This window comes from Lolium rigidum, chromosome 5, assembly GCF_022539505.1.
Source record: "Lolium rigidum isolate FL_2022 chromosome 5, APGP_CSIRO_Lrig_0.1, whole genome shotgun sequence".
In the NCBI taxonomy this organism is placed as follows: domain Eukaryota; kingdom Viridiplantae; phylum Streptophyta; class Magnoliopsida; order Poales; family Poaceae; genus Lolium; species Lolium rigidum.
Window position 1 is genome coordinate 158,300,216 of NC_061512.1, and position 14,938 is coordinate 158,315,153.

The following is a 14,938-nucleotide window of genomic DNA, read 5'->3' on the forward strand; positions in this document are numbered from 1 at the left end:
CCTGAGCGGTGCTACAGGCGACCAGGCCCCATCGCGGCTTGGTGTGTTGGTGGTCAACTCCCGTGTCCCGTGCTGGCGGTGGTAGGTAAGAGACCTTATCTCTTCAGCCGTTTTGCCTGAAGGCCCTTGGATTCGCATAATTCTGCAAAATACGTATGGGTGATGACCTTGCTAAGCCCGGGCAGGAGGCGGCGCTGCTAGGTCCGACCTCCGCCACAAAGGAAAAATGACCCGTTAATTACATGTTAACAGTTGTGTTAATAGCATATTTATCCTTTTCTCTCAATCGTTAATCAAACATATTTTCATCTCATCCCATCCCATCCCGTGCATGTTTATCTATGAACCAAACATGCACGTTAAGTTAACCAACGAAGAGGTATGAAAAAATCCGAGCCATCCAAACAGGCCAAAGTTTAGAAAGGGGGACACCGGAGCAAAAGCCATCGTCTTAGAGCATGTCTAACAGGCCCCTTATTTCTCTGCCCCGTATAACGCGAGTTTTTCGCCCCGTATCCCAAAAGTGCGTCTTGCTGAACCATTCCGTCTAGCAGACCCCGTATTTCGCCGTGTATTTTTAAAAATTAAATCCCCGGGAAAATTAAACCATAGTTCATCTTCATTGATCATACACTGGATCATACATATACATAGCGATCTACTGCGATCCTAGCTACTCGTCGAGGATGATGAATGGCACGAAAGGCCCCCTGGCGGCAGCCTCCTCCTCTGCCCTGGCGGCAGCCTCCTTCGCCTGGAATGCCGCCACGGCGGCGATGGCCGCCGCCTGTTCGTCTGCCTCTGCCCGCGCCTTCTCGGCGGCCTCCGCCTCGGATTCGGCCACCGCCTGCAAGTATGCCGCGTCCTCCTCTGCCTCCTCCGCTTCCTCCTCGCCGGCCTCCGCTTTCTCCTCGCCTCCGCTGCCTCCGCCGCTGGTGCTGCCGATGCGCGCCGCCCATGCCGCCTTCGCCGCGCGCTCACGCTCCCACTCAGCGCGCCACTTCTCGAAGGCGGCACCGCTCATCGGCTTGAGCGGCGGATCTTGTCGGTACCACCGCCCACCCGCGGCGAACTCCCGGAGCGAGTCCGGCATGTAATACGCGCCGCCGTACTTGCAGGCCGCACGGCGGCTCCCCGCGGCGGAGCGCTTGCATTTCAAGCGCCACACGTCCTCCATGTTGTCCGGCGAGCGGGATCGCTTCGATCCGCTCGCCGGCGAGGCGCTACTGCGGCGGCGGGCGTCCATGCCGGGGCTGGGGTCTAATGCGACGCGGGGGAGGGAGGAATTGCTCGCCGGAGCAGGGTGGAGGCGGCGGCGGCGCACGGCGGAGCTAGGGTTGCGAGTGAGGGGCACGTTCGCCCGGTATAAGTAGGGGGCGGCGGGGTGGATTTCCTGGACCCCGTATTCCGCCGAAACGGGCCGGCCCGAATACGGGGCCTGCTAGACGGCCCAAACCGCGGCTGCCCCGTATCTCACCAGAATTTTACGGGATGAGCGGGTTATAAGAGGACTGCTAGACATGCTCTTATTTATGGGGTCGATGCTCGATTCTTGCCTGGCTACCTGCTCCGTCTCCAGATTCGAGAAACGCCCTCGCTCCTCGGTCCTTCCACAATGGCGCGGTCGCGGAAAAGCAGAGCCAAAACCCAAACCAAAACCAAAACCCCACCGGCGGTTTCTCCCCCACCGCCGGAGAAGCCACAGGCTGCGGTAGGAGGGATTTCCGTCCTATCCGAGGGCGACCTCCGCGATATCCTCCGCCGCCTCTCCCTCGCCGACCTCCTCCGCGCCGCCCTCGCCTGCCACCGCTGGCGCCGGGTCGCCGCAGGCTGCCTGCCCCGCGCCGCTCCCCTCCTCGGCTACTTCTTCCAGCCCGTCAAAACCTCTCTCCCAGCGCCCATCAGGGAAACCAAGGGACCCCACTACGACGCCGTGTTCGCTCCACTCGACGCCTCCTCGCCGCGCCTCTCCCTCGACTTCGCCCCGGACGCCTCCCGCTACGAGCTGCTGGACTGCCACGAAGGCCTCCTGGTTCTCGAGCCGACCGCGTCGGTCCCCAAGGCGATCCACCGCCGCCTCCTCGTCCTCGACCCGGCCACCCACCGCCGCGCTCTTCTCCCGCCGCCGCCGCGGGACACGGTGCCCGACGACCGCCGATGGCGCAGCTCCAGGTACTACATCGGCTCCGCGCTTCTCTCCCGCGCGCACCCGAGCAAGCTCTGCTTCGAGGCCGTCTGCTTCGCCATCGACGGCAGGCACCCGCGCGTCTGGGTCGCGTCCTTCGACAACGGCCAGTGCCGCTGGCGCTCGCTCCCGTTGGCCGAGCAGGTCGTGGTCGATTTCGACCCCTACTGGTTCGATAGCTTCTGCGTGCACGCTGCCGGGAAGATGTACTGGCACATCTGCAACTCGGATCGCGTGCTCGCGCTGGACGCTGCCACGCTGCACTTCTCCTACCTGCAAGCGCCGGCGGGCCTGCCGGGGATCTGCTGCAAGTACCGCATCGGGGAGACGCCTGACGGGCGGCTGTGCGTCGTGACCGTGGAGGACCAGGTGATGCGGCGCTGGGTGCGCGGGGATATCAGGTCCAGCGACGACGGGTGGGTTCTGGAGAGGGAGATGAATCTACGCAAGGTGTACGACACGGTGCCGGGCCTGCCCAGGGACATGAGGGCCAGGGTAGCAAGCATCTGGGTCACCGACATCGACGCGGGGCACAAAGATAGGCTGTTCATCCAGATGTTGGGATACGGGCGCTACTCGTTCGATCTCAACACCGGGAAGCTGGAGCCCCTTCCGACCAAGAATGGTAAAGAGTATGGACATCCCATCTTCGCCTACTTCCTGGCCTGGCCGCCTGCCTTGCTCGCTGCAGGGTACTGAACTTTCAGGTAATTGACAAGGCCATCTCCCCCTCTTCACAATGCAGTTTCTGTTGAATGATGTTGCTTACTCTTGTGCTTACTCGGATCATTTTTTTCACCATGTTGTCGTTGCCTAGAGTAGTTTTTTGCTTGTGCATAATACCATATATAAGTGCATGGTATTCGGAGCAGGCTAGTAGCATTGGAGTTCCAAACTCTGTCACCCACAAGGAACACCTATTTTCTCGGTTCATATTGGATTTTAGGCTACCTTTGGAATTCTAAATTCTGGGTCTCATGCTATTTTTCAAAGATGGGTGACTGTTAACTGAATTGAAGGTAAAATGTGTTATGCATGATTTGTGGTTTCTGGAAATCATATAGAATTGATATGGTCTTTAAATGTTTTTCAATTGGATACTTTAGTTGGTGCTTCTCGACATGTAATAGTACACTAGTACATCGATGGCTGGTGACACTCAGAATTTTGTGTAATATACTCCCTCCCTTGCAACATATATAAGCTAAATTGATGACACTTCTAGGACATCATCTATGGAACGGAGTTAGTAGCACATTCAAAGTCTGCCAAATGTTAGGATCTGTAGAAATCAGTATGTTCTATGGTTGCTGCATGATGTTAGCTCTTCCTGTTTTGAACAATAATTCCGTTCTGGAGACTAACTTCTGTTACGAGGGTTGAGGGTGGATAGATATTATAGGAGTATATAAAATATATATGGTGCTTGCATCTTGATTTGTTCATGAATCACACATTTCTGCTTGTTATGGTACTTAACAACTAAAATGAAGGAAATGAACATTGGTACGTTTTGTGCCAAGTGATCACAACCATTAACGGATTTACCTGAGTTTTATCCAAAAGGGAAGATGTGAGAACATAACCTTGGTCCATCCAACTCTGATTTGTACCTTTGTGTTATTTCGTTTTGTGGAGGTGGGTTGTGTACTCTAGGTTGTCCATTGTGAGTTCTATACTGCTACAACCAATGTCGCATTCTGCTTATCTGTCAGATGAACAAGGATGTACCTCCTGTGTTTCCTAGAATTTGATCGGGATACTATTGGTGTCAAACTTCCAGAGTACTACTATTTATATGATTTCCGTCATCTTATTACTGGTTAAGGACTTAAGGGCACTTTTGTGGGTGGAAGTAACTTCAGTTTTTATTGCTTGAGTCCTTAACAAGTAATAAGATGAACTAGCTCTTTCAGTTTGTTTTTTTTTTTTTTTTTTTTTAAGAAAATTTCGGCAGAGGGTCAAAAACAAAGGTGTGAAAGAAGGCTCCTCTCGCGTCGCTCCTCCAGGCGACCGAGAGGGGCAAACCCTAGCCGCCGCCGCCCCGTCCGTCCTCCCTCCCCTCACCCCCTCCTCGTCGCCCCCAGAGGTGCTGCCGGCCGAAGGCCGCGGCGTCGGTGAAGGGGGCGGCGGGGATCTGGCCCTCGGCTGCGGCCCCCGGCTCCTAGCACGGCCGCATGGTAGGAAGGCTGCTGTGCTAGGCTGGCCGGGGCAGAGGTCGCTGCCCGGCGGCGCTCTCCGTCTCCGACGCGTCTTCCCCTTGGCCGGCGACTCCGGCAGCTGCTCCTCCTTCCGTGGTGGCGGGTGGCTCTCGGGATCTGGCGGCTTGGCGGCGGCGGCGTTCGGTGCTGGAGGTGCTGCGGGTGGAGTTCTCGGCGGGGGCCCTGGACGCCGGAGCGGCGGCTCCGGATGGTGGCAGCGGCACCGTCTTCTTCGCGGCGAGCGGTGGCCGTGAGTGCTGGCCCGCGGCCCTGGCCGTGTGGGCGGCAGGGTGGCGGCGAGCGTCGGTGCGGCGTGCGAGGTTCTCCGTCGAGCCTCGTTGCCAGATCTAGGGAGATCTCCATCGCTGACCGGGGAAACTCTTGTCCTCCGGCTGGATCTGCGATCTCGCCGGCTGGATGGTGGTGGGGTCTTCGGGACCGGGAGAAACCCTTGGCCGGCGGTGGCCACGACGAAGTCGACGCCCCTGGCGCCGGTTCCCTCCTTGCAGGCTTCGTTGAGGTTCCACTTCCCCCCACCCACTACTCTGCCCTGGGTGAAAACCCCAACCCCTACGTGGGCGATGGCGGCGGCTCGACGTCGTTCCCCTTCTTGAAGGCATCGTTTGGGGCTGCAGGGATGGTTGTCGAGTTTCTGGCTGTTGGTGGTGGTGCTTGGCAATGCTTTTTGTGTGGCGACGACCCTGGTTTGGAGTCTGCGAGCTCCAGTCCGGTGGTAGTGGCTGTCCCTTGTCTGCCGGTCTTCCTGTTGAGCCTGCGCTCTGCAGCTTGCGTGTTCTCGGAGACGTTGCCTCGGGTTGGCAATGGCCGTGGTGAGGTATCTAGCGGCAGCAGGCCTTGGTCTCTTCCATGAACATTGGTTCGATTTTGCTCTGGAGTGTTCCTGGGGGAATCTCTCTGTCTGCCGACGGTGCGGCGCCCTTCGATCCGGGGCGAGAGGGAAGGGTCCTTCTTCGGAGTCAGAGACCGCGAGTGTGTCTCCATGTGTTCATCTGGAAGCGATGCAAGCAGTTCTTCCGCTGGTGATGCCTTCATCTGTCCCTGCTCCTCTTGGTGGCGGCTTTCTGGAAGACGATGGTCTTGGCGTCTGAAGCGAAGCTTTCTTTTTTATCCTTTGTTTGCTTGTGTCGCTGTGTGGCCTGTTAGCTGTGTATGCGTTGTAAGCACTCTGTATCAGCCGGTTTCGTGGCTTTATTAATTTAAAGCTGGGCTAAGGCCTTCTGTTTAAAAAAAGTTTGTTTTTAAATATTCTAAGAATAACTATTTATGTCTTTTTCAAGCTTTTAACACCATGTACACATGAGCGTGAAGTTCTGGTTGCAAATCAGTTTTGTGTTCTTTGCCTTCTTCCTGGCCTGGCCGCCGGCCTTGCTCGCTGCAGAGCACTGACCTTTCAGGTAATTGCCAAGTCCATCTTCCCCTCTTCACAATGCAATTTCTATTCAGTGATGTTGCATACTCTTGTGCTTACTTGGATCATTTTTTCCACCAGGTTGTTGCCTAGAGTAGTTTTTTTCTTGTGCATAATATCATATATAAGTGCATGGTATTCGGAGCAGGCTAGTAGGATTGGAAGCACAGGTGTGTCAATTAGTTCCCAACTTCTAAAGTGATGGGGATTTGTTTTTGCAAGATAGATAGGGTACTGATCAGTGATTGCACTGAAACTGCCATTTATTGAATGTGAAGCAATTATATTTTAAATAAATAAACGCTCTGGTCACATTGTCTTTCTCAATTCATGTAGTTTGAGATGATCACAGATAATATATGCTGGTCATAGAAGATCTGATCACATACTTCTATATTGGTCCTACATGGTTTATAGTCTCCAGCCACTCTTACACATGTTCATGACCCTATTATGATATCAATCATATTTCATGGTTTGAACCTTCCGTTAATAGTGCTGATGGTCTCTAATGCATTATGGTAGCTTCAAGTGAATTTCGTTAGCCTGGTTATATTTCCTAAATGTAATTTTTTTGACAAGGCCAACATTGCCAACAATTTTAGTAATGAGGTCTACCACCTCCAAACCCTGCCACCCACAAGGCACATACTTTCCCTGTTCATATTGGATTTTAGGCTACCTTTAGAATTCTAGATTCTTGGTCCACTGCTATTTATCAACGATGAGTCACTGTTAACTGAACTGAAGGTAAATATGTTATGCATGATTTGTGGTTTATATATGGAAATTATATGGCTTTGACATGGTTTTTTAATGTTTTCAATTGGATACTTTAGCTGTTGCTTCTCGACATGTAATAGTATACTACATTGATGGCTGATGACTCTCTCAGAATTTTGTGTAATATACTCCCTCCTTAGTAACATATATAAGATACATTGATGACACTTCAAGGATGTTATCTATTTAAAATAGTTGGTAGCACATTCGTTTGTGCAATTCATATATACGAAGTCTGCCAAATGTTAGCAGTTGTAGAAATCAGTATGTCTATGGTTGCACCATGAATGCATGATGTTAGCTCTTCCTTTTTTGAACAATACTTCCATTATGGAGATTAACTTCTGGTTATGAGGGTTGAGGGTGGATAGGTATAATACTCCCTCCGTTCCATAAAAAACTTCTCAACTTTTCTAGATACGAATGTACATATAGCTAAAAATATGTCTATATACCTCTGTATCTAGACAAAGTTGAGAAGCTTTTTTAGCAATGGAGGGAGTATGTAAAATCTATGTGATGCATGCACCTTGATTTGTTAATGAATCACATGTTTATGCTTGTTATGATACTTTACAACTAGAGTGAAGAAACCAAACATTGGTATGTTTTGTGCGAAGTGATCACAGTCTTTAAATGATTACCTGAATTTTATCCAAAAAAGAATAGATGAGGACATAACCATGACCCATCCAATTCTGATTTGTACCTTTGTGTTACTATTTCGTTTTGCGGTGGTCGGTCGTGCCCTCTAGATTATTCATTGTGAGTTTTAAACTGCCACATATGTCGTTTTCCTCTTCTCTATATGAGGAACAAGGTTATCTCCTGTGTTTCCTAGAATTTAATCGGGATACTATTGGTGTCGAACTTCCAGATTACCCCCTCCGTTTACTAATATAAGATGTTTTAGCTTTTAGTAGATTCATCTATTTTGCTATGTATCTAGTCTACTTTTAGTACTATGTATATTCACTTATTATGGTGTGTATTTAGTTCACTTTGAAATGTCTAAAATGTCCTATATTTGTGAATAGAGGGAGTACTATTTATATGATTTCTGTCATCTTATTACTTGTTAAGGCCACTTTTTTTTGGCTGGAAGTGCCTTCAGTTTTGATTGCTTGAAATCAGCAAATCCTGTCAGCTGTCAATATTGTACTACACCGATCCATATTAAGTGTCTGTGATTTAGTACAACTAAGTCATTATGGATCGGACTGAGTATTTTTTTTTTTTGGCAAAGTCATTATACCTGTCCATCTGCTTAATGTTCCTTGTACATGAGCTTTCAGTTTAAGCAGCAGCCCATTTTTATACAACTCTATTCACATAATTCACACATTTCTCAGTCCATCTAACAGTATAAAATTATATACAACCTCAAAGCTCTTTCAATTTATAAACTTTTATTGGAAGAATGACTGCTAATGCTTGTTTCAAGATTTTAACACCATGTTACAAAACAGTTTTGTGTTTGACCAACTGAGCGTTCCTAGCTGTTCACAAATTCTAATTGTTTGTTAATTCCATCATTTATGTGAATCAGGGTTCTGTATTGGGGGTCAGCACACACCCTTTCAACTCGGGGTTACTGCTTCCGTACGTACAGCTATCGGCCCTTCACTCAACACAAGCAATGTTGCAGCTATGACATTGTTACCTGTTCTGTGTTACACTGTCTAATCAATGTCGCCCCCACTCAACTCTGGTTACCTTGTTCCGTGTTAGACCATCGAAGCAATGTTGCTGCTATGATATCGAAGCATCCTTGGCACTTGTCCAAGGGGAATAATATTTCTGATCGCCACTTTTACCATGATATTCTATTATAGTCTGCATGCTGGCGTGACAGTTGAATAGACATCTGTACGCGTAGCAAACAGTTCCAAGGTAGTCTTGGATTCTAGCAACCTTGCAGCTTAGCTTGAGTAGTACTCTTAATCGAGTTTGTTAGTTTGTAATTCATTATGTACATACGAGCAACCGCCCGCAACAACATTTTGGTGCATCCATGCCGATCGCCCGTTTGATGAGATTATCCTTAGTAAGAATCACCCCCTTATGAAGGAATCGCATAAAGATTCTAATTTCAAGTAATACTTTAATCTTCCAAATATATTTCCTCAAGTAAATGCATGACCATTAAGCAAGTCAAGGTACATAGATTTAACAGTAAGACTAGCCACAATGGGAGTATCATAGGTAGTATCATGCATGCCATGTAGGCAAAAATCTTATGTGGCATATCAATTAATGAGGAGAGAGGTGGGAGTAGTATCATAGGTAGATACGGTATCATAGCACGTAAAACTAGAACTTTTAGTGGCAAACACATCATGTACACATATTTGCATTGAGATTCTACAAAACATTAAATAGGATGGAACTATGATACTAATTCATGATACTATGCATTGTAGGTGTTGTATCATAAACTAGTATCATATATATGATACTAGTCTATGATACTTCCCATTGTGACTAGTCTAAAAGACTCACAGGTTGTCAAGTTCCATCTAAAAGTATCTGCATTATCATTTAGCTGAACCATTATAACCCTTACCACCAAATTAACACATCTATCCCATTTGTTAGCTGACATGACTCTTATAAAACCTAGGTTTACAGAAGTCGAGGCCATGACATGAGCAACTGTCACTTTAGTATGATTTACAATATTATATAATGTTAGATGTTGATTTTTTTTTAGAGGTGCATCTTCCATCCAAATATCTTCCTAGAACCTAGTGTTCTGCCCATTACTGATAACCATGGTCCCTCATGAAAAAATTCTTCTTTAACATTCATTAATCCTTGCTAAAAATAAGAATCGGTAGATTTAGCTGAAACCTGAAAGAGGATTTTATTTTGGAGATATTTATTTTTAAAAATTTCTTGCCACACCCCCACCTTGTTGATGAGGTTATATACCCATTTGCAAAGTAAACTTTTATTCTTCAACTCTAAAATTCCACTCCTAGACCCACTTGATCTTTCGGTCTACAAATCACACCCCATTTTATTAGCCTATTTCTTCTTGTAGCCATCACTTTGCTAGAAAAAGCGTAATCGGAAAAAGTATTATCTTTTCCTCACCCCAACAGGAATCTCTAAAAAAAAATAGCAACGATATTGATAAACTTGTAAGCATGGAGACATGGAGTGAATAATAATGAGATGATAATAGTTTTCCCACACAACTACCGTAGGCTTCATGCATGCATTGACCGGCTCTTTTTTTTCTAGCGCAACTTTTTCGTGACTAATCATCTTATTGATTGACCAGCCACATCGAGACAACCACACCCTTGCAACGCACAGCTTTTGGGTGCAGGGAGGCAAGAAATCTTTTGCTTCTGATCAGCTCGGCCGATAGCCCGATACCAGAGAAGCAGGTGAGGCGATTTGCACAAAAATAACCCAAAACTGAAAGAAAAACACAGACTGACCCTCCGGCGAAACTATTTCACCAATCTAACCCTTTTGTGTGGCGCCCCTCCAACGGGCGCCACACCACTGTCCCAGCCGACGTGGCCCCCTCGCCGCTGAGCTGGTGCACCCATCCAACGTGGCAGCATGTGTGGCGTCCCTCCCAACGGCGCCACACATGCACTTGGAATTGTCCAAAACATACCGTGAGACAAATCCTCTGGGACTTAGCCGTTTTGCGAGGCTCGATGTGTGGCGTCGATGCCACGGGCGCCACACTAGCCTGTGTGGCGCCGATGCCACGGGCGCCACACATCCACTTAAGTGTGGCGCCCAGCCCGACCCTCTCTTTCTTCTTTCTCTTCCTCTCTGCTTCTCCTCCCCAACCGCCGCCGCCGTCCGCCTCCCCTTCGGCCCCCCACCAAATCGACCAAGGAATCGTCGGATCTATCCGGCCAAGTCCTTCCTCCTCCATTCCTCAAGGTATTCCCCTTCGATTCCCTCTGATTCGTCCACTATTGTTGGTGGATTTGGTGGATTTGGATATGAACCCTAGATTTGTTGGAACCCTAGATATGAAATTTTACATGTATGTGTTGAAATGGCTATGTATGTGTTGAAATGGCTATGTAAGTGTTGAATGTGTATGTGTAGGAACCCTAGATATGTTAGTGGATTTGGATATGAACCCTAGATTTGGATATGTTGGTGGATTTGGATATGAACCCTAGATTTGGCTATGTAGATATAAAATGGCTATGTATGTGTTCAAATTCTATGTATGTATGTCTTGAAATGTCTACTATTTGTGATGGAATAACTCATATTTGAACCAAATATTTGTTGGAACCCTAGATATGAATGTATGTGTGTATGTATGGAACTCTCATGTATTTGGATATGAACTCTCATGTATGTGTTGCTCATTTTTGTTAGTGGAATGACTCATAATATGGTTGTGTAAACATGTAGGATGGTGTGGCTTCTGGATGAAGAGTACGACAGGATGCACCGGGCTGTTCATATGACGGAGAGGGGAACGGATCTTCACCCTTTGAAGATTCGTTACCATGGCACAGCGGATATACCGTATGACGAGAGGTACACGGAGTTCATCCGGCCTACCGGTCTTATGCCGTTCATATCCCTTGTAAGCCGTGGGGGGCCACACATGAACCTGAAAGGACACGGATGTCGCCTAGAGGGGGGGCGGGTGAATAGGCGATTTAAAACTTTTACGAGATGGGCTTAACAAATGCGGAATAAAACTAACGTTTACTTTGTCAAGCCCAAAGCCTATATACTATTGTTCACCTATGTGCACCAACAACTTATTCTAAGCAATGGTTCACCTATGTGCACCAACAACTTATGCTAAGCAATACAAGCAAGTATGTGATAGAAAGATATATATAACTTCAAGCACGATGGCTATCACAAGGTAAAGTGCATAGGTAAATAGCTCGGGTATAGAGATAACCGAGGCACGCAGGAGACGATGATTTATCCCGGAGTTCACACTCTTGCGAGTGCTAATCTCCGGTGGAGAGGTGCGGTTGCTTAGTGCTCCCGAACGCCACAAGAGGCTCACCTTGAGGTGTGGTTGCTCGATGCACACCAACGCCACAAAGGCCTCACCCCAAGATGCGGTACTCACACCACACACCGAACGCCACGAAGGCGCCTCACCTAAATCTCCGGTGACCCTCGCCACAAAGGCCTAGGTCACGGTTCCACTAAGGGATTTCCTTCGAGGCGGAAACCGGGCCTTACACAAAGCTTGGGGCACGCATCCACAACTTAATTGGAGGCTCCCAAGAAATCGCCACAAAGGCCTCAAATCCGTCTAGGGTTCCAAGAACCCAAGAGTAACAACTTTCTTGCTTTCACTTCCACGAATCACCGTGGAGAACTCAAACCGATGCACCAAATGCAATGGCAAGAACACCACAAAGATGCTCAAATCCTTCTCTCTCAAATTCCAACAAAGCTACAAAAGCTATTGGGGGAATAAGAGAGGAAGAACAAATAGGAGGAGGAACACCAAATTTCTCCAAGATCTAGATCTAGTGGATTCCCCTCACAAAGAGAGGGATTTGATTGGTGAAGGTGTAGATCTAGATCTCCTCTATCTATCTCTCAAATAGATGCAAGATTCATGGGAGGGAGAGGGAGATAGCAAGCTCAAAGAAGGTCAACAATGGAGGCAAAAACGAGCTCTAATGGATGGGGAACTTTGGGGAAGAAGACCCCCTTAAATAGGGCAAGAGAAATCTGCCCGTTATGCACAAAACTCGTGAAAACCGGAACTTCCGGTCATTTGGGGCGGAACTTCCGCCCCCCGGAAGTACCGGCCAACTTCCGGGTGAAGTAGGGCGTCCCCGGAAAGCTTACAGTATGTTTTCTGCGAGCAGATTCGTCATTTCCGGAAGTTCACCGGAAGTAGGGCGGAAGTTCCGGCCACCGGAACTTCCGGCCAACTTCCGGCCCAAAAACTGCTTCACGAAAACTTCAAGAACTTTTGCATCCGGACTCCGATTTTGATGATCTTGGGCTCGTTTCGAAGCTAGTAACAAGCTCTACAAGATCATGCAGGGAACCATCACAGTCCATCAAGATAGGATAGAAATAAATGATGAAAGGTTTGACCTATCTAAAAAAGACATGCCGGTAAAACCTCCAACCTCGAAAATGCAACAACTTGAGTTAGGAAACTCGGATTTAGGTGAAACCAATTTTGTTGTAAATAAGATGACAAGAGCTACCCCACAAAGAGTTAAAAGCTTAAGAACAAGTGGGGTAGGTTTTTCTATGTATTTTAGAGTGAAACCTCTCAATACGAGAAACCGAGAAAAACTCCAATATCGAAAACGCAACAAGTGATTCATGCGGAATCCGTTTTCGATGAACTAGAACTTGTCATGAGAATAAGCACAAGCTCTAAAACACCATATGGATAAGATACAAATAACAACCAAGAAAGATGATGCAAGGATGCAAAGGTTTGAGCTCTCCGAAGGATACGATCGAGTTACTCACTCGAGAGCCCTCTTGATAGTACGGCAACTAAACTATAAACCGGTCTCCAACTACACTATGAGACCGGTGAGAAAGAAACCCTATCAAGAGCAAACCTTATACTTGCGCATTCCACTTGAGCTCGATGATGACGATCTTGACCTCAACAAGATGGAACGCCTTTCTTGCTTGTGCTTGCTTGACGAAGTCTTGTAGATTGCTCCCCCATAAACCACCATGGGAGAGCTTCTTCTTCGACGCATCTTCACATAAACATGACCACCATGTGGATTGCTCCCCCATAATCCACCATGGGAGAGCTTCTTCTTCGGCGCATCTTCACATATCCATGATCACCATATGGATGGCAAGACTCAAGCAAAGGATCTCTTCGAGATGGCTCATCTTGAACTTGCACATCATTTCTTCATTCTTCATCATGTTGATGTCTTGAAGTAACTTGAGGGCTCACTTCATCTTCATCTTCATCTTCAAGACATTCTTGACACTTGATATCCTTCATCAATTTCTTCTTATTGCAACCTTGAAGCCAACATATGGTTCAAGAATTGCCTATGGACAACTCCTACAAATATAACTCAATGCAAAAATTAGTCCATAGGGATTGTCATTAATTACCAAAACCACACATGGGGGCTCCATGCACTTTCAATCTCCCCCATTTTGGTAATTGATGACAATCTCTTTGAGAGGGTTTATATAAGGAATTTAAGTAACAAATAAGTTGAATCTATAGAGCAAACTCCCCCATAATATATGCATGTGTGAATGATCTTGACTTTCATTGCATATATTGGCATTCAAAGCCTAGTGGAGTTTCCTCTAAATATTCAACTATGCAAAGCAACAAGATGCAATGCAATAAAGGCACATGCTTAAGCACAAAGCAAAGACATAACCAAATTCCCTTAAACCCTCCAAACTTCTCCCCCATTGGCACCAATTGCCGAAATGGGTGAAAAATTTAGAAGGCCAATATAGTGAGAGTTCCTCCATAGCGTGTGCATTTATCATAATTTGAGTGGAATCAAATGCACATATCCAATTACGAATATTCGGAAGGAATCACACCATAGATAGGATCAAAGATTGCAAAAAGATAACAAAGTCAAGAAGCTTCAACAAATGAAGCAAGCAACCAAATGAACCACAAAGAAGATACCAAAAGAAAGAAAGATATTATGATAAGATCAAGAAGATTGCTCTAAATAATATGAGGAAGCTCCCCAAGGTTTGTGCACAAAACAAGACAATTTGCATTGGAGTATAAAGTGCACAAACATGGAATCATCACTCCCATAATATCATTCAAAAACAAAATATACCAAGTGAATCAAACTCTAATGATCACCAAAAGATAGTGCTCTAAATTAAATGAGGAAGCTCCCCAAGGTACATGCATAAATTAAAATGTTGTATTTGAATACAATATGCATAACATGGAATCCTCACTCCCTCATTACCATTTAAAACATAAACATTTGGAATAGATCATAGAAAGAGAAATAAGCTTAACACTTGCAACAAACAAATAGTTGAGCAACAAGTAAGAGGCACCATTATAAAAAGGCTCAACCAAGAGGATATGTGAAAGGCATGATAAAGCATATTATAAGACTATTACAAGGATGAGCAAAAAGCATCATCATAGTCTTCAATGAATTATATTGCTTAGCATGACCAATCAACACGCAATAAATAAATAAGATATCAAAAGGAGATGTATCATCTCTTATGTGTATAAGTTTCTCTAAGTGGGCAATATCACAAAGATATTTATCCACAAAGAAACATGCACACACAAAATAGATACGCAAGAAAAATAGTATGATATCCAAGACGAAGTCATGCAATATACCAATAAGAATT

General features: G+C 46.6%; 1 protein-coding gene across 1 annotated transcript; it reads left to right on the top strand.

Annotated features, from left to right (window-relative positions):
• Positions 1-1,615: 1,615 nt before the first annotated feature.
• LOC124656587 lies at positions 1,616-5,695 on the top strand. The gene is made up of 2 exons (XM_047195303.1): positions 1,616-2,892; positions 5,685-5,695. Exon 1 carries the CDS (start codon positions 1,616-1,618, stop codon positions 2,882-2,884), a length of 1,269 nt encoding a protein of 422 aa, XP_047051259.1. The 3' UTR covers positions 2,885-2,892; positions 5,685-5,695.
• Positions 5,696-14,938: the final 9,243 nt, after the last annotated feature.

Coding starts and splice junctions, on each gene's coding strand:
- LOC124656587 (XM_047195303.1), top strand. CDS start 1,616: ATGGCGCGGTCGCGGAAAAGCAGAGCCAAAACCCAAACCAAAACCAAA.